Below are 23,419 nucleotides of genomic sequence, written 5' to 3'. Positions count from 1 at the left end.
CAGCATCCACTAGGACGTTAAGAGAAAAAGAAATAAAATGTATGTATGTATGATGGATGGATGGATGGATGGATGGATGGATGGATGGATGTATGTATGTATGTATGTATGTATGTATGTATGTATGTATGTATGTATGTACACACATAAAAATAATAATATAAATAAATAAATAAATAAATACGGGGGACCCCTCTACTAATTTTTCCACCCGTATTTTTAGGACCAGGGCCGGCTCTAAGATCCCAGGTCTGGTTATGTTTGGAGTGGGAGGGGAGAGGGGGGGCGTAGGGGGGCGGGTCCACACATTTCGCCGCCCCCATCACCCCCCCCCTCCTCGATTTTGCACATTTTGCTCACTGACATGGCTATGCAATTCAGGTACAAACACTGATGAACACTTACACTATTGAACACGATTGCATACACCATTGAAAAAACTATTTTGACAAACATGATTCTTGGTAAATTAACCTCATGGAGTCTGTAAATGAAGTTCTCCTGTCATTAAACGCTTAATGTGGCTTTCTAGAATTAGCCGACCTGTATACTAGAAAGCAAATTCTGAATAATAACCCCAAGAGCATATTTCCTTTTAAATGAGTGAAGTTTTTATTTTTAATGGCCCATTAGGATGGAAATGCCAGATGTAGACTCAGAGCTGGAGTTAGCAGCTAGGTGGGGGTACAAGGCCTTTGTAGATTAGTTACTGTAATGTACAGATCAAAAACCACTGGAGCAACTGAAAACAGCATCATTTACAATGCACTCACTTACAGTATTTCAACCTTTATTTACAAAAACATTTTCATGCCATGCCTTACGATTCCATACAGAATCAGCGATCCACTGCTTTATCTTAAATTAAAAGCATGTAAAAAAAACAAAAACAAAAAACAGCCACAGAGCTACAAATATAAGAGCCATGGAAAGCCAGGGTTTGGGTATAGGACATGTAGACAGTCTGTACACTAAGACAGAGGGGGAGTTAGAACGGCAATGTATATACAAATATTCAGCCACAGTATGTTGCAATCCCTCCGGAGAACAAAGAAATACACAGTATGATACATAAAACAATAGTTTACAATAGGCCTAGACACAGCCACTGAGTCAGAGATGAGACTCCTAGACATGGTACAGGAAACAGGCACGAGCATTTGAAGTTCTCACTTCCGACTACTTTTTATTCTTTCCAGTCTTTTTTTCAAGTCGTCAATGTTGGCCGTGGAGGCCGAGGAAGAAGTGGTACTGGTGTGCGTCTGGTTGGAGTCTAGATCCAAGTGCTGGAACTGCTCGCGGGATTCCCGGAGCTGAGAGAGCTTGCTGTGGAGCATGTCTGTGGAGGACACCACTGCTGGGGTAGTGGTCTTTGAGAGCAAGGAGCTCAGTGGAGGCCGCTCATCCTGCTGTGTGGGACAAACAACATTGTGTTACATGACAACTGGATCAGCTGGTTCACACTAAAGGCAATATGTAATAAGAACCTTCCTACAGAAAACGTGCTCGATTTGATCTAAGTAATGACATTCCTTAGCATAGGAGACTACAGAGATCCGGGCGACATGGACCCAAGATGTTTTGAAATTTACCTTGTGAGACAGACTTCCATATGTGGTTCTCATCTTAAGTACCTAAACCATTGTGTGATATCTCTACCCAACTGCAAATAAGATGAACAGGTACAAACCTCTTCTGTGCCTGCCTCTCTCTGGACTCCTTACTTGTGAATATTGACAGGCTAACACAGAGCTAGCAGAAAACCACATGCCTCCAGTGCAAGCTTTCTTAACTCCAACCCTCAAGTAACCCTAACAGGTCATGTTTTGAAGATGTCTATCTGTGGAAACAGGTGGGATAATTACTGGCCTTAGTTCCCAGTCTCCACCACCTACACCCCATTGTCTCCCCTGTGGAGCCCTATAGACACCGAAGAAGAAGAATTAGAAGAAGAAGAAGAAGAAGAAGAAGAAGAGATCACCCCACCTGTGCAGGGTTAAAGTAAAAAAGCAAAAATATGACCTGACGTGTGGACTGGAGTTAAGAACTGATTCTTCAGAGTTTAAATCCCAAAACTTTTCAATAAAAGCAAAAAGCTGATCCCTAGGCGATCACCTTAGAAATAATGAACAGTAGCCAGATGTTAGAAACTAGATGGGCATTAAATGCACCTTTCCAAGAGGACGTTTGGTGGGTAGGGGTGGTAGAAATGAATGCTACACAGCCTAAGAACTAAACCACCACACACAATCAATATATATATATATATATATATATATATATATATATATATATATATATATATATATATATATATATATATATATATATATATATATATTAGGTGCTATATTAGGTACTATCTGGTGTGCACTGGCTCCTCCCTCTATGCCCCTCCTCCAGACCTCAGTTAGGGACACTGTGCCCGGAAGAGCTGACACAATAAGGAAAGGATTTGGAATCCCGGGTAAGACTCATACCAGCCACACCAATCACACCGTATAACTCGTGATACTATACCCAGTTAACAGTATGAATAACAACTGAGCCTCACGAAAAGATGGAAAGATGGCTCATAACAATAACCCTTTAGTTAGGCAATAACTATATACAAGTATTGCAGACAATCCGCACTTGGGATGGGCGCCCAGCATCCACTACGGACTACGAGAAATAGAATTACCGGTGAGTAAATTCTTATTTTCTCTGACGTCCTAGTGGATGCTGGGAACTCCGTAAGGACCATGGGGATTATACCAAAGCTCCCAAACGGGCGGGAGAGTGCGGATGACTCTGCAGTACCGAATGAGAGAACTCCAGGTCCTCCTCAGCCAGGGTATCAAATTTGTAGAATTTTGCAAACGTGTTTGCCCCTGACCAAGTAGCTGCTCGGCAAAGTTGTAAAGCCGAGACCCCTCGGGCAGCCGCCCAAGATGAGCCCACCTTCCTTGTGGAATGGGCATTTACAGATTTTGGCTGTGGCAGGCCTGCCACAGAATGTGCAAGCTGAATTGTACTACAAATCCAGCGAGCAATAGACTGCTTAGAAGCAGGAGCACCCAGCTTGTTGGGTGCATACAGGATAAACAGCGAGTCAGATTTCCTGACTCCAGCAGTCCTGGAAACATATTTTCAGGGCCCTGACAACGTCTAGCAACATGGAGTCCTCCAAATCCCTAGTAGCCGCAGGCACCACAATAGGCTGGTTCAGGTGAAACGCTGACACCACCTTAGGGAGAAATTGGGGACGAGTCCTCAATTCTGCCCTATCCATATGGAAAATCAGATAAGGGCTTTTACATGATAAAGCCGCCAATTCTGACACTCGCCTGGCTGAAGCCAAGGCCAATAACATGACCACTTTCCACGTGAGATATTTCAGATCCACGGTTTTTAGTGGCTCAAACCAATGTGATATTAAGAAACTCAACACCACGTTGAGATCCCAAGGTGCCACAGGAGGCACAATCGGGGGCTGAATATGCAGCACTCCTTTCACAAATGTCTGAACTTCAGGTACTGAAGCTAGTTCTTTTTGAAAGAAAATCGACAGAGCCGAGATCTGTACTTTAATGGAGCCTAGTTTTAGGCCCATATTCACTCCTGCTTGCAGGAAATGCAGAAATCGACCTAGTTGAAATTCCTCTGCTGGGGCCTTTTTGGCCTCGCACCATGCAACATATTTCCGCCATATGCGGTGATAATGCTTTGCCGTAACATCTTTCCTGGCCTTAATAAGCGTAGGAATGACTTCTTCCGGAATACCCTTTTCCTTTAGGATCCGGTATTCAACCGCCATGCCGTCAAACGCAGCCGCGGTAAGTCTTGGAACAGACAGGGCCCCTGCTGTAGCAGGTCCTGTCTGAGCGGTAGAGGCCACGGGTCCTCTGAGAGCATCTCTTGAAGTTCCGGGTACCACGCTCATCTTGGCCAATCCGGAACCACGAGAATTGTGTTTACTCCTCGCTTTCTTATTATTCTCAATACCTTTGGTATGAGAGGCAGAGGAGGGAACACATAAACCGACTGGTACACCCACGGTGTCACTAGAGCGTCCACAGCTATCGCCTGAGGGTCCCTTGACCTGGCGCAATATCTTTTTAACTTTTTGTTGAGGCGGGACGCCATCATGTCCACCCGTGGTCATCCCCAACGGTTTACCCGCATTTGGAAAACTTCTGGAAGAAGTCCCCATTCTCCCGGGTGTAGGTCGCCCATCGGAGAATCCGTGTGGCTTCTGCCATCGCCATCCTGCTTCTTGTGCCGCCCTGTCGGTTTACATGGGCGACCGCCGTGATGTTGTCCGATTGGATCAGTACCGGCTGGTTCTGAAGCAGGGGCCTTGCTTGGCTTAGGGCATTGTAAATGGCCCTTAGCTCCAGAATATTTATGAAGCGAAATCTCCTTGGAAATTTCTTCCCTGTGTGACTGCACCCCAGCCCCGAAGGCTGGCCTCCGTGGTCACCAGGACCCAGTCCTGTATTCCGAATCTGCGGCCCTCTAGTAGATGAGCCCTCTGCAGCCACCACAGCAGCGACACCCTGTTTCTTGCCGACAGGGTTATCCGCTGTTGTATCTGTAGATGGGACCCGGACCATTTGTCCCATAGGTCCCACTGGAACGTCCTTGCGTGGAACCTTCCGAATGGAATTATGCTTCGTACGAAGCTACCATTTTTTCCAGGACTCGTGTGCTTCCACTGGAAGAAACACTCTTTTCTGGTCTGTGTCCAGAATCATTCCCAGGAACAGAAGACGTGTCGTCGGGACCAGCTGTGACTTTGGAATATTGAGAATCCAGTCGTGCTGTTGTAGCACTTCCCGAAAGAGTGCTACCCCCACTACCAACTGTTCTTTGGACCTCGCCTTTATCAGGAGATCGTCCAAGTACGGGATAATAAAAACTTCCTTCTTGCGAAGGAGTATCATCATTTCGGCCATTACCTTGGTAAAGACCTTCGGTGCCATGGACAACTCCAACGGCCGCGTCTGGAACTGATAGTGACAGTCCTGTACCACACATCTGAGGTACTCCTGGTGAGGAGGGTAAATGGGGACATGCAGGTACGCATCCTTGATGTCCAGGGAGACCCTGTAATCCCCCTCGTCCAGGCTCGTAATAACCGCCCTGAGCGATTCCATCTTGAACTTGAATCTTCTGATATAAAAGTTCAAGTATTTTAATTTTAAGATGGGTCCCACCGAACCGTTCTGTTTCGGTACCACAACCATTGTGGAATAGTAACCCCTTCCTTGCTGAAGGAGGGGCACCTTGACAATCACTTGTTGTGATTAAAGTGTTGAATAGCCACCAACACCGCCTCCCTGGCAGAGGGAGGTGCCGGTAAGGCATATTTTAGGAAACGGCGGGGGGGGGGGAAGAACGTCTCGAACTCCAGCCTGTACCCCTGAGATACTACTTGAAGGACCCAGGGATCCATGTGAGAGAGCCCACTGGGCGCTGACATTTCTGAGACGGGCCCCCACCGTACCCGGGTCCGCCTGAGCAGCCCCAGCGTCATGCTGTGGACTTACCGGACGCAGGGAGGACTTCTGCTCTTGGGAACTAGCTGTAGGCTGCAGCTTTTTCCTCTCGGCAGAAAGGATGAGCCTCTAGCCCTCTTGCTTATCTGGGGCCGAAAGGACTGTACTTGATACGGTGCTTTCTTTTGTTGTGGGGTAGCCTGTGGCAAAAAAGTCGATTTCCCAGCAGTAGCTGTGGAAACTAGGTCTGAAAGAATATCCCCAAACAGTTTTACCCCCTTATAGGGCAAAACTTCCATGTGCCGATTCGAGTCGGCATCGCCTGACCATTGCCGAGTCCATAACCCCCGTCTGGCGGCAATGGACCTAGCGCTTATTTTTGATGCCAGCCGGCAAATATCCCTCTGTGCATCACGCATGTATAAGACCACGTCTTTTATATGCTCTATTGTCAGCAAAATATTGTCCCTATCCATAGTTATTTTCCGACAGGGAATCTGACCATGCAGCGGGAGCACTGCACATCCATGCCGAAGCATTGGCTAGTCGCAATATAATGCCCGAGTGTCTGACTATCTTTCAGGGTAACCCCCTGCTTTTTATCAGCAGGTTCCTTCAGGGCGGCCGTATTCGGAGACGGTAGTGCCACCTTTTCTGATAAGCATGTAAGCGCTGTATCTACCCTATGGGGTGTTTCCCAACGTGACCTATCCTCTGGCGGGAAAGGGTACGCTGCCAATAACCGTTTAGAAATTATCAATTTCTTACCGGGGGAAGACCACGCTTCCTCACACACCTCATTTAATTTCTCAGATGCAGGAAAAACTACTGGTAGTTTTCTCTCACCAAACATAATACCCTTTTATGTAGTACCTGGGGTATTATCATAAATGTGTAATACATTTTTCATTGCCTCAATCATGTAACGGGTGGACCTATTTGGAGGGTACACTAGTCTCATCATCGTCGTCGACACTGGAGTCGGAATCCGTGTCGACATCTGTTTCTGCCATCTGAGGTAGCGGGCGTTTTTAGAGCCCCCCATGACATTTGAGACGCTGGAACAGGCACAAGCTGAGTAGCCGGCTGTTCTTTGTCGTCGACCTTTTGTGTAAGGAGTTGACACTTTCACGTAATCCTTCCATAAGTCCAACCACACCGGTGTCGATCCCGCAGGGGGTGACAACACATTTACAGGCATTCGCTCCGCCTCCACCTCATTATCCTCCTCATACATGTCAACACAGCCGTACCGACACACAGCACACACACAGGGAATGCTCTGACTGAGGATAGGACCCCACAAAGCCCTTTGGGGAGATAGAGGGAGAGTATGCCAGCACACACCAGGGCGCTATATATCTCAGGGATATCACATATAAAATAAGAATTTACTTACCGATAATTCTATTTCTCATAGTCCGTAGTGGATGCTGGGACTTCCGTAAGGACCATGGGGAATAGCGGCTCCGCAGGAGACTGGGCACAAAAGTAAAAGCTTTAGACTAGCTGGTGTGCACTGGCTCCTCCCCCTATGACCCTCCTCCAAGCCTCAGTTAGGATACTGTGCCCGGACGAGCGTACATAATAAGGAAGGATTTTGAATCCCGGGTAAGACTCATACCAGCCACACCAATCACACTGTACAACCTGTGATCTGAACCCAGTTAACAGTATGATAAACGTAGGAGCCTCTGAAAAGATGGCTCACAACAATAAACAACCCGATTTTTTTTGTAACAATAACTATATACAAGTATTGCAGACAATCCGCACTTGGGATGGGCGCCCAGCATCCACTACGGACTATGAGAAATAGAATTATCGGTAAGTAAATTCTTATTTTCTCTGACGTCCTAGTGGATGCTGGGACTTCCGTAAGGACCATGGGGATTATACCAAAGCTCCCAAACGGGCGGGAGAGTGCGGATGACTCTACAGCACCGAATGAGAGAACTCCAGGTCCTCCTCAGCCAGGGTATCGAATTTGTAAAATTTTGCAAACGTGTTTGCCCCTGACCAAGTAGCTGCTCGGCAAAGTTGTAAAGCCGAGACCCCTCGGGCAGCCGCCCAAGATGAGCCCACTTTCCTTGTGGAATGGGCTTTAACAGATTTTGGCTGTGGCAGTCCTGCCACAGAATGTGCAAGCTGAATTGTACTACAAATCCAACGAGCAATCGTCTGCTTAGAAGCAGGAGCACCCAGCTTGTTGGGTGCATACAGGATAAACAGCGAGTCAGATTTTCTGACTCCAGCCGTCCTGGAAACATATATTTTCAGGGCCCTGACTACGTCCAACAACTTGGAGTCCTCCAAGTCCCTAGTAGCTGCAGGCACCACAATAGGTTGGTTCATGTGAAACGCTGAAACCACCTTAGGGAGAAATTGAGGACGAGTCCTCAATTCTGCCCTGTCTGAATGAAAAATTAGGTAAGGGCTTTTATATGACAAAGCCGCCAATTCTGAGACACGCCTGGCTGACGCCAGAGCTAACAGCATGACCACCTTCCATGTGAGATATTTTAATTCCACAGTGGTGAGTGGTTCAAACCAATGTGATTTTAGGAACCCTAAAACTACATTGAGATCCCAAGGTGCCACTGGTGGCACAAAAGGAGGCTGTATATGCAGTACCCCCTTGACAAACGTCTGAACTTCAGGCAATGAAGCCAGTTCTTTCTGGAAGAAGATCGACAGGGCCGAAATTTGAACCTTAATGGATCCTAATTTTAGGCCCATAGACAGTTCTGCTTGCAGGAAATGCAGGAAACGACCCAGTAGAAATTCCTCTGTGGGGGCCTTCTTAGCCTCACACCAGGCAACATATTTTCGCCAAATGCGGTGATAATGTTTCGCGGTTACATCCTTCCTGGCTTTGATCAGGGTAGGGATGACTTCATCTGGAATGCCTTTTTCCATCAGGATCCGGCGTTCAACCGCCATGCCGTCAAACGCAGCCGCGGTAAGTCTTGGAACAGACAAGGTCCCTGCTGGAGCAGGTCCTTTCTTAGAGGTAGAGGCCACGGGTCCTCCGTGAGCATCTCTTGCAGTTCCGGGTACCAAGTTCTTCTTGGCCAATCCGGAGCCACGAGTATAGTCTTCACTCCTCTCCTTCTTATGATTCTCAGTACTTTTGGAATGAGAGGCAGAGGAGGGAACACATACACCGACTGGTACACCCACTGTGTTACCAGAGCGTCCACCGCTATTGCCTGAGGGTCCCTTGACCTGGCGCAATATCTGTCCAGTTTTTTATTGAGACGGGACGCCATCATGTCCACCTTTGGTTTTTCCCAACGGTTTACGATCACTTGAAAGACTTCTGGGTGAAGTCCCCACTCCCCCGGGTGGAGGTCGTGTCTGCTGAGGAAGTCTGCTTCCCAGTTGTCCACTCCCGGAATGAACACTGCTGACAGTGCCACCACATGATTTTCAACCCAGCGAAGAATCCTTGCAGCTTCTGCCATTGCCCTCCTGCTTCTTGTGCCGCCCTGTCTGTTGACGTGGGCGACTGCCGTGATGTTGTCCGATTGGATCAATACCGACTGACCCTGAAGCAGAGGCCTTGCTTGACTTAGGGCATTGTAAATGGCCCTTAGTTCCAGGATATTTATGTGAAGAGACGTTTCCATGCTTGACCACAAGCCCTGGAAATTTCTTCCCTGTGTGACTGCTCCCCAGCCTCTCAGGCTGGCATCGGTGGTTACCAGCATCCAATCCTGAATGCCGAATCTGCGGCCCTCTAGAAGATGAGCACTCTGTAACCACCACAGGAGAGACACCCTTGTCCTTGGAGATAGGGTTATCCGCTGATGCATCTGAAGATGCGATCCGGACCATTTGTCCAGCAGATCCCACTGAAAAGTTCTTGCATGGAATCTTCCGAATGGAATCGCTTCGTAAGAAGCCACCATTTTTCCCAGGACTCTCGTGCATTGATGCACTGACACTTGGCCTGGTTTTAGGAGTTTCCTGACTAGCTCGGATAACTCCCTGGCCTTCTCCTCCGGGAGAAACACCTTTTTCTGGACTGTGTCCAGAATCATCCCCAGGAACAGTAGACGTGTTGTTGGAATCAGCTGTGATTTTGGGATATTTAGGATCCACCCGTGCTGACGTAGCACTACCTGAGATAGTGCTACTCCGACCTCTAACTGTTCCCTGGACCTTGCCCTTATCAGGAGATCGTCCAAGTAAGGGATAATTAAGACGCCTTTTCTTCGAAGAAGAATCATCATTTCGGCCATTACCTTGGTAAAGACCCGTGGTGCCGTGGACAATCCAAACGGCAGCGTCTGAAACTGATAATGACAGTTTTGTACCACAAACCTGAGGTACCCTTGGTGAGAAGGGTAGATTGGGACATGGAGATAAGCATCTTTGATGTCTAGAGATACCATATAGTCCCCTTCTTCCAGGTTCGCTATCACTGCTCTGAGTGACTCCATCTTGAATTTGAACCTTTTTATGTAAGTGTTCAAGGATTTTAGATTTAAAATTGGTCTCACCGAGCCGTCCGGCTTCGGTACCACAAACAGCGTGGAATAATACCCCTTTCCCTGTTGTAGGAGGGGTACCTTGATTATCACCTGCTGGGAATACAGCTTTTGAATAGCTTCCACTACTGCCTCCCTGTCGGAGGGAGACGTTGGTAGAGCAGACTTCAGGAACCGGCGAGGGGGAGACGTCTCGAATTCCAATTTGTACCCCTGTGATACTACCTGCAGGATCCAGGGGTCCACTTGCGAGTGAGCCCACTGCGCGCTGAAATTCTTGAGACGGCCCCCCACCGTGCCTGAGTCCGCTTGTAGAGCCCCAGCGTCATGCTGAAGACTTGGCAGAAGCGGGGGAGGGCTTCTGCTCCTGGGAAGAGGCTGCCTGGTGCAGTCTTTTTCCCCTTCCTCTGCCCCGGGGCAGAAATGAGTGGCCTTTTGCCCGCTTGCCCTTATGGGAACGAAAGGACTGAGTTTGAAAAGACGGTGTCTTTTTCGGCTGAGAGGTGACCTGGGGTAAAAAGGTGGATTTTCCAGCCGTTGCTGTGGCCACCAGGTCCGATAGACCGACCCCAAATAACTCCTCCCCTTTATACGGCAATACTTCCATATGTCGTTTGGAATCCGCATCACCTGACCACTGTCGCGTCCATAACGCTCTTCTGGCAGAAATGGACATCGCACTCACTCTAGATGCCAGGGTGCAAATATCCCTCTGTGCATCTCGCATATATAGTAATGCATCCTTTAAATGCTCTATAGTTAATAATATACTGTCCCTATCCAGGGTATCAATATTTTCAGTCAGGGAATCCGACCAAGCCACTCCAGCACTGCACATCCAGGCTGAGGCGATTGCTGGTCGCAGTATAACACCAGTATGTGTGTATATACCTTTTAGGATATTTTCCAGCCTTCTATCAGCTGGTTCCTTAAGGGCGGCCGTATCGGGAGACGGTAACGCCACTTGTTTTGATAAGCGTGTGAGCGCCTTATCTACCCTAGGAGGTGTTTCCCAACGTGCCCTAACCTCTGGCGGGAAAGGGTATAGTGCCAATAATTTATTAGAAATCAGCAGTTTATCGGGGGAAAACCACGCTTTATCACACACCTCATTTAATTCATCTGATTCTGGAAAAACTACTGGTAGTTTTTTCACACCCCACATAATACCCTTTTTTGTGGTACTTGTAGTGTCAGAAATATTCAATGCCTCCTTCATTGCCGTGATCATGTAACGTGTGGCCCTACTGGACATTACGTTTGTCTCTTCACCGTCGACACTGGATTCAGTATCCGTGTCTGGGTCTGTGTCGACCATCTGAGGTAACGGGCGTTTTAGCGCCCCCTACAGTGTCTGAGACGCCTGAACAGGCACTAATTGATTTGCCGGCTGCCTCATGTCGTCAACAGTTTTTTGCAAAGTGCTGACACTGTCACGTAATTCTTTAAATACGACCATCCAGTCAGGTGTCGACTCCCTAGGGGGTGACATCACTAACACAGGCAATTGCTCTGCTTCCACATCATTTTCCTCCTCATACATGTCGACACAATCGTACCGACACCCAGCACACACACAGGGAATGCTCTGAAAGAGGACAGGACCCCACGAGCCCTTTGGGGAGACAGAGGGAGAGTTTGCCAGCACACACCAGAGCGCTATATATATACAGGGATAACCTTATGTAAGTGTTACTCCCTTTATAGCTGCTGTTTTATATTAGCTGCCAATAGTGCCCCCCCCCTCTCTTGTTTTACCCTGATTCTTGTAGCAGGACTGCAGGGGAGAGTCAGGGAGCCGTCCTTCCAGCGGAGCTGTGAAAGAAAATGGCGCTTGTGTGCTGAGGAGAAAGGCTCCGCCCCCTTCACGGCGGCCTTTTCTCCCGCTTTTTTCAGGAAAACTGGCAGGGGTTAAATGCATCCATATAGCCCAGGAGCTATATGTGATGCATTTCTTTAGCCATATAAGGTTTTTATATTGTTCTATTGCGTCTCAGGGCGCTCCCCCCCCCAGCGCCCTGCACCCTCAGTGACCGGAGTGTGAAGTGTGCTGAGAGCAATGGTGCACAGCTGCAGTGCTGTGCGCTACCTTATCTGAAGACAGGAACGTCTTCTGCCGCCGATTTCTTCGGACCTCTTCGCTCTTCTGGCTCTGTAAGGGGGCCGGCGGCGCGGCTCCGGGACCCATCCAGGCTGAACCTGTGATCGTCCCTCTGGAGCTAATGTCCAGTAGCCAAGAAGCCCAATCCACTCTGCACGCAGGTGAGTTCGCTTCTTCTCCCCTTAGTCCCACGATGCAGTGAGCCTGTTGCCAGCAGGACTCACTGAAAATAAAAAAACCTATTTAAACTTTTACTTCTAAGCAGCTCAGGAGAGCCACCTAGCATGCACCCTTCTCGTTCGGGCACAAAAATCTAACTGAGGCTTGGAGGAGGGTCATAGGGGGAGGAGCCAGTGCACACCAGCTAGTCTAAAGCTTTTACTTTTGTGCCCAGTCTCCTGCGGAGCCGCTATCCCCCATGGTCCTTACGGAAGTCCCAGCATCCACTAGGACGTCAGAGAAAGAGTGTTTTCCCTTATAGCTGCCTATATATATTGTATACTGCGCCTAAATTGTGCCCCCCCTCTCTTTTTAACCCTTTCTGTAGTGTATTGACTGCAGGGGAGAGCCAGGGAGCTTCCCTCCAACGGAGCTGTGAGGGAAAATGGCGCCAGTGTGCTGAAGGAGATAGCTTCGCCCCTTTTTCGCGGACTTTCTCCCGCATTTTTATGGATTCTGGCAGGGGTTAAAAAGCACCTATATAGCCTCTGGGGCTATATATGGTGCCAGTTTGCCAGCCAAGGTGTCAGTATTGCTGCTCAGGGCGCCCCCCCCCCCAGCGCCCTGCACCCATCAGTGACCGGAGTGTGAGGTGTGCATGAGGAGCAATAGCGCACAGCTGCAGTGCTGTGCGCTACCTTGGAGAAGACAGAAGTCTTCAGCCGACGATTTTCCGGACCACCTTCTTGCTTCTGGCTCTGTAAGGGGGACGGCGGCGCGGCTCCGGGAACGGACGACGAGGTCGGGTCCTGTGTTCGATCCCTCTGGAGCTAATGGTGTCCAGTAGCCTAAGAAGCCCACGCTACCACCACTTAGGTAGGTTCGCTTCTTCTCCCCTTAGTCCCTCGATGAAGTGAGCCTGTTGCCAGCAGGTCTAGCCTGTTGCCAGCAGGTCTCACTGAAAATAAAAAACCTAACAAACACTTTCTTCCTAGGAGCTCAGGAGAGCCCCTACTGTGCATCCAGCTCAGCCGGGCACAGAAATCTAACTGAGGCTTGGAGGAGGGTCATAGGGGGAGGAGCCAGTGCACACCAGATAGACCTAAATCTTTCTTTAGATGTGCCCAGTCTCCTGCGGAGCCGTCTATTCCCCATGGTCCTTACGGAGTCCCCAGCATCCACTAGGACGTCAGAGAAATAAATTATATATATATATATATATATATAGTATTTGCGCCTAAATTTAGCGCCCCCCCTCTCTTTTTTACCCTATTGAGCCTGGAAACTGCAGGGGAAAGCCTGGGGAGCGTCCTTCCAGCGGAACTGTGAGAGGAAATGGTGCCAGTGTGCTGAGGGAGATAGCCCCGCCCCCTTCACGGCAGACTTCTCCCGCTTTTTTTTATTGATATATGGCAGGGGATTTTACACATATATAGTCTTAATGACTATACTATGTGTATTTTTTGCCAATGTAAGGTAATCTTATTGCAGCCCAGGGGCCGCCCCCCGCCCCCCCCCTGCCGCACACAGTATTGTCCATGTTAGGAGTGCTGGATACATAATATGTTACAATAGTCCCAGAAGAAAAGAAACCAGCACCTCCAAGGTGCTGGTTTCTTTTCTTCTGGGAATATATATATATATATATATATATATATATATATACACACACACACACACACACACATACACACATACATACAAAGTGCCCAGCTGTATGTATGTATATATATATATATATATATATATATATATATATATATATGTATATATGTATATATATATATATATATATATATATATATATATATATATATATATATACACACACACATACATACATACACACACACACACACACACACACACTAATTTGTGCCAAAACGAGGTCTATATGCTGCCCAGGGCGCCCCCCCCTGTGCCCTGCACCCTTACAGTGACTGCCGTGTGTGCGATGTATGGGAGCAATGGCGCACAGCTTTACTGCTGTGCGTTACCTCAGTGAAGATCATGAAGTCTTCTGCCGCCTCAAGTCTTCTTTTCTTCTCATACTCACCCGGCTTCTATCTTCCGGCTCTGCGAGGGGGACGGCGGTGCGGCTCTGGGATGGACGGCGAGGGTGAGACCTGTGTACCGATCCCTCTGGAGCTAATGGTGTCCAGTAGCCTAAGAAGCAGAGCCTTGAAACTCACAGAAGTAGGTCTGCTTCTCTCCCCTAAGTCTCTCGATGCAGGGAGTCTGTTGCCAGCAGGCTCCCTGAAAACAAAAAACCTAACAAATATACTTTGTCAGGAAGCTCAGGAAAGCTCCCTGAAGTGCACCCATCTCCTCTGGGCACAGTATCAAACTGAGGTCTAGAGGAGGGGCATAGAGGGAGGAGCCAGTGCACACCCAGACCTAAAGTCTTTCTTAAAGTTCCCATGTCTCCTGCGGAGCCCGTCTATCCCCATGGTCCTTACAGAGTCCCAGAGGCAGAACTCTGGGAGGCAACGGAGTCATCTGCCGCCGGGCTCCTGCTCTGAAGGGGGGCACCTCTCCTCCCATTCTGTGACACCATTGAATTAAGTTAAGTTAATTGATAGCTGTCGCTGTCTTTTCAGTGGCCGACTTCCTCACTGGTCCCTGCACCTTACAGATCACACCCTCTTTATTATACACATTTTACAAGTGTCACACCCAGGATTAGAAACCACAACCTATTACACTGGAAGCAGACACCTTACTGATGAAGCGGTCTGCTCGTGTATGGGAAATATGAGAATTCTATCTATATGAAGTTACTTCTCTGACAATTACACTTAACTTTATATAGTTAGAATTCTCATGCTTCCTCTACAGGAGCAAATAGCTCCATCAGTAAAGTGTCTGCTGTCAGTGTAACAGGTCATGGGTTCTAATCCTGGGTATTACTGCTAAGAAATGTGTGATTTAAAATAAAAGACAATTAAATGTATAAATACTGTATATACATTTTTTTCAGAACACTACACACATTTATTTTGATATAGGAAATAGGGGGGCACTAATATTTATCTTGCCTGCGGGCAACTGGGAAGAACTTACGCCACTGCAGAGTCCCCAGCATCCTCTAGGACGTTAGAGAAAAAAATAAGAATTTACTTACCGATAATTCTATTTCTCGTAGTCCGTAGTGGATGCTGGGAACTCCGTAAGGACCATGGGGAATAGCGGCTCCGCAGGAGACTGGGCACAAAAGTAAAAGCTTTCTGACTAGCTGGTGTGCACTGGCTCCTCCCCCTATGACCCTCCTCCAAGCCTCAGTTAGGATACTGTGCCCGGACGAGCGTACATAATAAGGAAGGATCTTGAATCCCGGGTAAGACTCATACCAGCCACACCAATCACACCGTACAACTTGTGATCTGAACCCAGTTAACAGTATGATAAACGTAGGAGCCTCTGAAAAGATGGCTCACAACAATAAACAACCCGATTTTTGTAACAATAACTATATACAAGTATTGCAGACAATCCGCACTTGGGATGGGCGCCCAGCATCCACTACGGACTACGAGAAATAGAATTATCGGTAAGTAAATTCTTATTTTCTCTGACGTCCTAGTGGATGCTGGGAACTCTGTAAGGACCATGGGGATTATACCAAAGCTCCCAAACGGGCGGGAGAGTGCGGATGACTCTGCAGCACCGAATGAGAGAACTCCAGGTCCTCCTCAGCCAGGGTATCAAATTTGTAAAATTTAGCAAACGTGTTTGCCCCTGACCAAGTAGCTGCTCGACAAAGTTGTAAAGCCGAGACCCCTCGGGCAGCCGCCCAAGATGAGCCCACTTTCCTTGTGGAATGGGCTTTTACAGATTTTGGCTGTGGCAGGCCTGCCACAGAATGTGCAAGCTGAATTGTACTACAAATCCAACGAGCAATCGTCTGCTTAGAAGCAGGAGCACCCAGCTTGTTGGGTGCATACAGGATAAACAGCGAGTCAGATTTTCTGACTCCAGCCGTCCTGGAAACATATATTTTCAGGGCCCCGACTACGTCCAGCAACTTGGAGTCCTCCAAGTCCCTAGTAGCCGCAGGCACCACAATAGGCTGGTTCATGTGAAACGCTGAAACCACCTTAGGGAGAAATTGAGGGCGAGTCCTCAGTTCTGCCCTGTCTGAATGAAAAATTAGGTAAGGGCTTTTATATGACAAAGCCGCCAATTCTGAGACACGCCTGGCTGAAGCCAGGGCTAACAGCATGACCACTTTCCATGTGAGATATTTCAATTCCACAGTGGTGAGTGGTTCAAACCAATGTGATTTTAGGAGACTCAACACTACATTGAGATCCCAAGGTGCCACTGGAGGCACAAAAGGAGGCTGTATATGCAGTACCCCTTTGACAAACGTCTGAACTTCAGGCACTGAAGCCAGTTCTTTTTGGAAGAAGATCGACAGGGCCGAAATTTGAACCTTAATGGACCCTAATTTTAGGCCCATAGATAGTACTGTTTGCAGGAAATGCAGGAAACGACCCAGTTGAAATTCCTCTGTAGGGGCCTTCTTGGCCTCACACCACGCAACATATTTTCGCCAAATGCGGTGATAATGTTTTGCGGTTACATCCTTTCTGGCCTTGACCAGGGTAGGGTTGACTTCATCTGGAATGCCTTTTTCCTTCAGGATCCGGCGTTCAACCTCCATGCCGTCAAACGCAGCCGCGGTAAGTCTTGGAACAGACAAGGTCCCTGCTGGAGCAGGTCCTTCCTTAGGAGGTAGAGGCCACGGGTCCTCTGTGAGCATCTCTTGAAGTTCCGGGTACCAAGTCCTTCTTGGCCAATCCGGAGCCACGAGTATAGTTCTTACTCCTCTCCGTCTTATAATTCTCAATACCTTGGGTATGAGAGGCAGAGGAGGGAACACATACACTGACTGGTACACCCACGGTGTTACCAGAGCGTCCACAGCTATTGCCTGAGGGTCCCTTGACCTGGCGCAATACCCGTCTAGTTTTTTGTTGAGGCGGGACGCCATCATGTCCACCTTTGGTTTTTCCCAACGGTTTACAATCATGTGGAAGACTTCTGGATGAAGTCCCCACTCTCCCGGGTGGAGGTCGTGTCTGCTGAGAAAGTCTGCTTCCCAGTTGTCCACTCCCGGAATGAACACTGCTGACAGTGCTATCACATGATTTTCCGCCCAGCGAAGAATCCTTGCAGCTTCTGCCATTGCCCTCCTGCTTCTTGTGCCGCCCTGTCTGTTTACGTGGGCGACTGCCGTGATGTTGTCCGATTGGATCAATACCGACTGACCCTGAAGCAGAGGCCTTGCTTGGCTTAGGGCATTGTAAATTGCCCTTAGTTCCAGGATATTTATGTGAAGAGACGTTTCCATGCTTGACCACAAGCCCTGGAAATTTCTTCCCTGTGTGACTGCTCCCCAGCCTCTCAGGCTGGCATCCGTGGTCACCAGAATCCAGTCCTGAATGCCGAATCTGCGGCCCTCTAGAAGATGAGCACTCTGCAACCACCACAGGAGAGACACCCTTGTCTTTGGAGATAGGGTTATCCGCTGATGCATCTGAAGATGCGATCCGGACCATTTGTCCAGCAGATCCCACTGAAAAGTTCTTGCATGGAATCTTCCGAATGGAATCGCTTCGTAAGAAGCCACCATCTTTCCCAGGACCCTTGTGCATTGATGCACTGACACTTGTCCTGGTTTCAGGAGGTTCCTGACTAGCTCGGATAACTCCCTGGCCTTCTCCTCCGAAAGAAACACCTTTTTCTGGACTGTGTCCAGAATCATCCCTAGGAACAGTAGACGTGTTGTTGGAATCGGCTGCGATTTTGGAATATTTAGAATCCACCCGTGCTGACGTAGCACCACCTGAGATAGTGCTACTCCGACCTCTAACTGTTCCCTGGATCTTGCCCTTATCAGGAGATCGTCCAAGTAAGGGATAATTAAGACGCCTTTTCTTCGAAGAAGAATCATCATTTCGGCCATTACCTTGGTAAAGACCCGTGGTGCCGTGGACAATCCAAACGGCAGCGTCTGAAACTGATAATGACAGTTCTGTACCACAAACCTGAGGTACCCTTGGTGAGAAGGGTAGATTGGGACATGGAGATAAGCATCTTTGATGTCCAGAGACACCATATAGTCCCCTTCTTCCAGGTTCGCTATCACTGCTCTGAGTGATTCCATCTTGAATTTGAACCTTTTTATGTAAGTGTTCAATGATTTCAGATTTAAAATCGGTCTCACCGAGCCGTCCGGCTTCGGTACCACAAACAGCGTGGAATAATACCCCTTTCCCTGTTGTAGGAGGGGTACCTTGATTATCACCTGCTGGGAATACAGCTTGTGAATAGCTTCCAATACTGCCTCCCTGTCGGAGGGAGACGTTGGTAGAGCAGACTTCAGGAACCGGCGAGGGGGAGACGTCTCGAATTCCAATTTGTACCCCTGTGATACTACCTGCAGGATCCAGGGGTCCACTTGCGAGTGAGCCCACTGCGCGTTGAAATTTTTGAGACGGGCCCCCACCGTGCCCGAGTCCGCTTGTAAAGCCCCAGCGTCATGCTGAAGACTTGGCAGAAGCGGGGGAGGGCTTCTGATCCTGGGAAGAGGCTGCCTGCTGCAGTCTTTTTCCCCTTCCTCTGCCCCGGGGCAGAAATGAGTGGCCTTTTGCCCGCTTGCCCTTATGGGGACGAAAGGACTGAGTTTGAAAAGACGGTGTCTTTTTCTGCTGAGAGGTGACCTGGGGTAAAAAGGTGGATTTTCCAGCCGTGGCCACCAGGTCTGACAGACCGACCCCAAATAACTCCTCCCCTTTATACGGCAAAACTTCCATATGCCGTTTGGAATCCGCATCACCTGACCACTGTCGTGTCCATAAACTTCTTCTGGCAGAAATGGACAACGCACTTACTCTTGATGCCAGGGTGCAAATATCCCTCTGTGCATCTCGCACATATAGTAATGCATCCTTTAAATGCTCTATAGTCAATAATATACTGTCCCTATCCAGGGTATCAATATTTTCAGTCAGGGAATCCGACCAAGCCACTCCAGCGCTGCACATCCAGGCTGAGGCGATTGCTGGTCGTAGTATAACACCAGTATGTGTGTATATACCTTTTAGGATATTTTCCAGCTTTCTATCAGCTGGTTCCTTGAGGGCGGCTGTATCAGGAGACGGTAACGCCACTTGTTTTGATAAGCGTGTGAGCGCCTTATCTACCCTAGGGGGTGTTTCCCAACGCGCCCTAACCTCTGGCGGGAAAGGGTATAATGCCAATAATTTATTAGAAATCAGCAGTTTTTTATCGGGGGAAACCCACGCTTTGTCACACATTTCATTTAATTCATCTGATTCAGGAAAAACTATGGGTAGTTTTTTCACACCCCACATAATACCCCTTTTTGTGGTACTTGTAGTATCAGAAATGTTCAAAGCCTCCTTCATTGCCGTGATCATGTAACGTGTGGCCCTACTGGACATTACGTTTGTCTCGTCACCGTCGACACTGGAGTCAGTATCCGTGTCTGGGTCTGTGTCGACCATCTGAGGTAACGGGCGCTTTAGAGCCCCTGACGGTGTTTGAGACGCCTGGACAGGCACTAACTGATTTGCCGGCTGTCTCATGTCGTCAACAGTTTTTTTCAAAGTGCTGACACTGTCACGTAATTCCTTCCATACTACCATCCAGTCAGGTGTCGACTCCCTAGGGGGTGACATCACTATTACAAGCAATTGCTCCGCCTCCACATCATTTTCCTCCTCATACATGTCGACACAATCGTACCGACACACAGCACATACACAGGGAATGCTCTGATAGAGGACAGGACCCCACGAGCCCTTTGGGGAGACAGAGGGAGAGTTTGCCAGCACACACCAGAGCGCTATATATATGCAGGGATAACCTTATATAAGTGTTTCTCCCTTCTATAGCTGCTGTATATGTATTTTCTGCCAATTAGTTCCCCCCCCTCTCTTGTTTTACCCTGATTCTGTAGCAGGACTGCAGGGGAGAGTCAGGGAGCCGTCCTTCCAGCGGAGCTGTGAGGGAAAATGGCGCTTGTGTGCCGAGGAGATAGGCTCCGCCCCCTTTTCGGCGGCCTTTTCTCCCGCTTTTTTTAGGAAAACTGGCAGGGGTTAAATGCATCCATATAGCCCAGGAGCTATATGTGATGCATTTCTTTAGCCATATAAGGTTTAAAACATGTTTTATTGCGTCTCAGGGCGCTCCCCCCCAGCGCCCTGCACCCTCAGTGACCGGAGTGTGAAGTGTGCTGAGAGCAATGGCGCACAGCTGCAGTGCTGTGCGCTACCTTATTGAAGACAGGAACGTCTTCTGCCGCCGATTTTTCCGGACCTCTTCGCTCTTCTGGCTCTGTAAGGGGGCCGGCGGCGCGGCTCCGGGACCCATCCAGGCTGAACCTGTGATCGTCCCTCTGGAGCTAATGTCCAATAGCCAAGAAGCCCAATCCACTCTGCATGCAGGTGAGTTCGCTTCTTCTCCCCTTAGTCCCACGATGCAGTGAGCCTGTTGCCAGCAGGTCTCACTGAAAATAAAAAAACCTATTTAAAACTTTTACTCTAAGCAGCTCTGGAGAGCTACCTAGCATGCACCCTTCTCGGCCGGGCACAAAAATCTAACCGAGGCTTGGAGGAGGGTCATAGGGGGAGGAGCCAGTGCACACCAGCTAGTCAGAAAGCTTTTACTTTTGTGCCCAGTCTCCTGCGGAGCCGCTATTCCCCATGGTCCTTACGGAGTTCCCAGCATCCACTAGGACGTCAGAGAAAAAGTGCTGAAAAAGTCGGCTTATACTTGAGTATATACGATATACACACACACACACATATATACATATATATATATATATATATATATATATATATATACTTCCGCAAATCCAAGAGCCTCAAAGACCACCTTGCACCCAGCATGCTACGTAATACCATCAAGGAAAGAACCACTCAAACATTTATGAAATGCACAGGAGCATTCAAATGCGGACGATGTAACATCTGCAAGTTTTTAAACCCAAACAGAAAAACATTTTTTGACTCCGGAGATACCAAAGAATTTAAGATAAAAGAATTCCTCAATTGCAACAGCAGCTCTGTCATATATTTATTGGAATGTACATGCAAGAAGAAGTACGTGGGGAAAACGAAGCGGACACTCAAACTAAGAATCCAAGAACACATCAGGAGCATCAAAAACAAGCTCGATACCCACCTTATCTACAGACATTTCATCTTGGAACACAACTCAAACCCAGAAGACTTATCCTTTAAAGCAATCGAACACGTACAGATTGGAGAAAGAGGCGGAGATTTGGCGAATAAACTATCCCAAAGAGAAATGTTTTGGATCTATCAGCTCAACACGATGCACCCGGCAGGATTCAATGAGGGTTATGAAATCGCCCCATTCCTATAAGGTCATTGAATAACTGTCACATCCTTTTTCTTCACTCACCTTTATCACATCTAATTTGTAATTACACTTGTATTCGTGAGCACAAGAATAATAATAAAAATATTTGACACAAGAATGAGTGTTTTTGTTTAAAGCCAATAGATAGTCATACCACACTGGCTCCACGCCCAAGCCCGTCCGATCTTGGAAGCTAAGCAGTGTTGGGCTTTAACAGTACCAAGAGGGAGACCACCTGGGAAGCTAAAGTACTGTAAAAAATGGTTAATAAACACTAATGTGTCAAAATAGGGTTCACGTATACGACACATATGATCATTGAACTGATTAGGCACACAATAAGGCACAGATAGGTGTATGCATACAACTGCACAAATTTGATATAGGTTACCTAGTATATGCACCTGCATATACAAATGTGCACTTATCACGTTTATTTATTATTATTTATTATTTTTTATATATATTTTTTAATTCACTCAGTTTTATTCTTAATAATGTTCATCCTCCGCATATGAGTAATATATACTAATTTAATTAGATGCCTAAAATATCTATATCTCCCTCCCCCTTTTTATTATAAACCACTCTCATAAAATTACTACTATTTAGTAACATAATATAGTGCCTTGGACTTAAAGTGTACATAATTTATGCCAGATATGCAATAATAAGTTTATTGAAATACTCGAGGCGAACTGATATTAATTATAATTTATTTTTCTTTATCTTATGTCACTGAGCAAACAATATGCATGGAGAATCCGTGTCCGCTTATAGGGACTCCGCTAAAATGGCCGCCGTTTAAGCATTGAACTCTCTAGACTCCGTTTTAACAAGAAGAAGCGTCATGTGACATTCCGGACACGCATACCGGAAGTGGGGATTAAACGACGGAACTGTAAGGACGGAAGTGGGGCATGAAGCCCTGAACACCACCGTTCATTGAGACGCGACGCCGGAAGTGGGGCGTCCGCACATGCGCACTCCAAAGCCGCCGATACAGGAAGTGTGGCGGAAGTGCGCATTAACAACAAGAATTGTTTACCACACTGTTTAAAAGTACTTATACTACTCGTTTTTCAATATAAAGTCATGGGATGCCTCTCCATGACCCACTAATATTGCTCCATCTCTGTTTCTCTGCTACCAATGTGAATTATATAAGATACACATTTACAATACTAATTGACAGGAAGTGATGTCACAGTTAGTAACCCCTTATCAGTAGGTATATAAGCTCACTTTGCACATTCAATCACTACCCCTTGATGAAGTCAGAAAGACGAAACGCGTTTGGATTTCCTGTATGACCCTCCATCTTAAGTTAAGCTGCTTTTTTAATAACTACTAATTCCTTTATTCTATTTATGTCTTAATACTCTTATATATCGGCTTTTTATCATATAGTCTGTTTTACTACATTTTTTATATATGTAGTTCTGTGAAAAAACAGTTTTATATTTTTTAAAGCAAGTATTTTTTATGGTTGACAAAAATAAATTGTTATTACTCTTTTACCCAAAAAAAGTTTTTTATCCTGTCCTTTATATATGTTATTCTAGTCCGCTAAATATTTTGGTATATACAAACACCAGCTGGTCGCCAGAACCCCTACCTACCCATACTCATCTTAATTATACAGCATCTTACCAATGCTAAAAATTTTTTTAGGGGACGGCTGACACCCTATTATTTATAAGGGAGTGTTTTTTACATATAAATATATATTTTACTTTCAGGTGTTGTTTTCCCTCACA

General features: G+C 47.3%; 1 protein-coding gene and 1 pseudogene across 11 annotated transcripts in view; one reads left to right on the top strand and one right to left on the bottom strand.

The window, feature by feature from the left end:
- Positions 1-588: 588 nt before the first annotated feature.
- CKAP5 (cytoskeleton associated protein 5) overlaps positions 589-23,419 on the bottom strand; it is a 334,214-nt gene continuing 311,383 nt past the window's right edge. For all 11 annotated transcript variants that reach the window (XM_063944545.1, XM_063944546.1, XM_063944541.1 and 8 more), the window contains one exon: positions 589-1,409. In XM_063944545.1, the coding sequence (XP_063800615.1) occupies positions 1,170-1,409 (240 nt within the window). In that variant the 3' untranslated portion in view covers positions 589-1,169. The remainder of the gene's footprint in view (positions 1,410-23,419) is intronic.
- Positions 21,800-21,919, top strand: LOC134971351 (5S ribosomal RNA; annotated as a pseudogene).

Source organism: Pseudophryne corroboree, chromosome 11 (assembly GCF_028390025.1).
Source record: "Pseudophryne corroboree isolate aPseCor3 chromosome 11, aPseCor3.hap2, whole genome shotgun sequence".
In the NCBI taxonomy this organism is placed as follows: domain Eukaryota; kingdom Metazoa; phylum Chordata; class Amphibia; order Anura; family Myobatrachidae; genus Pseudophryne; species Pseudophryne corroboree.
This window is presented reverse-complemented; position numbering and strand designations above follow the sequence as displayed.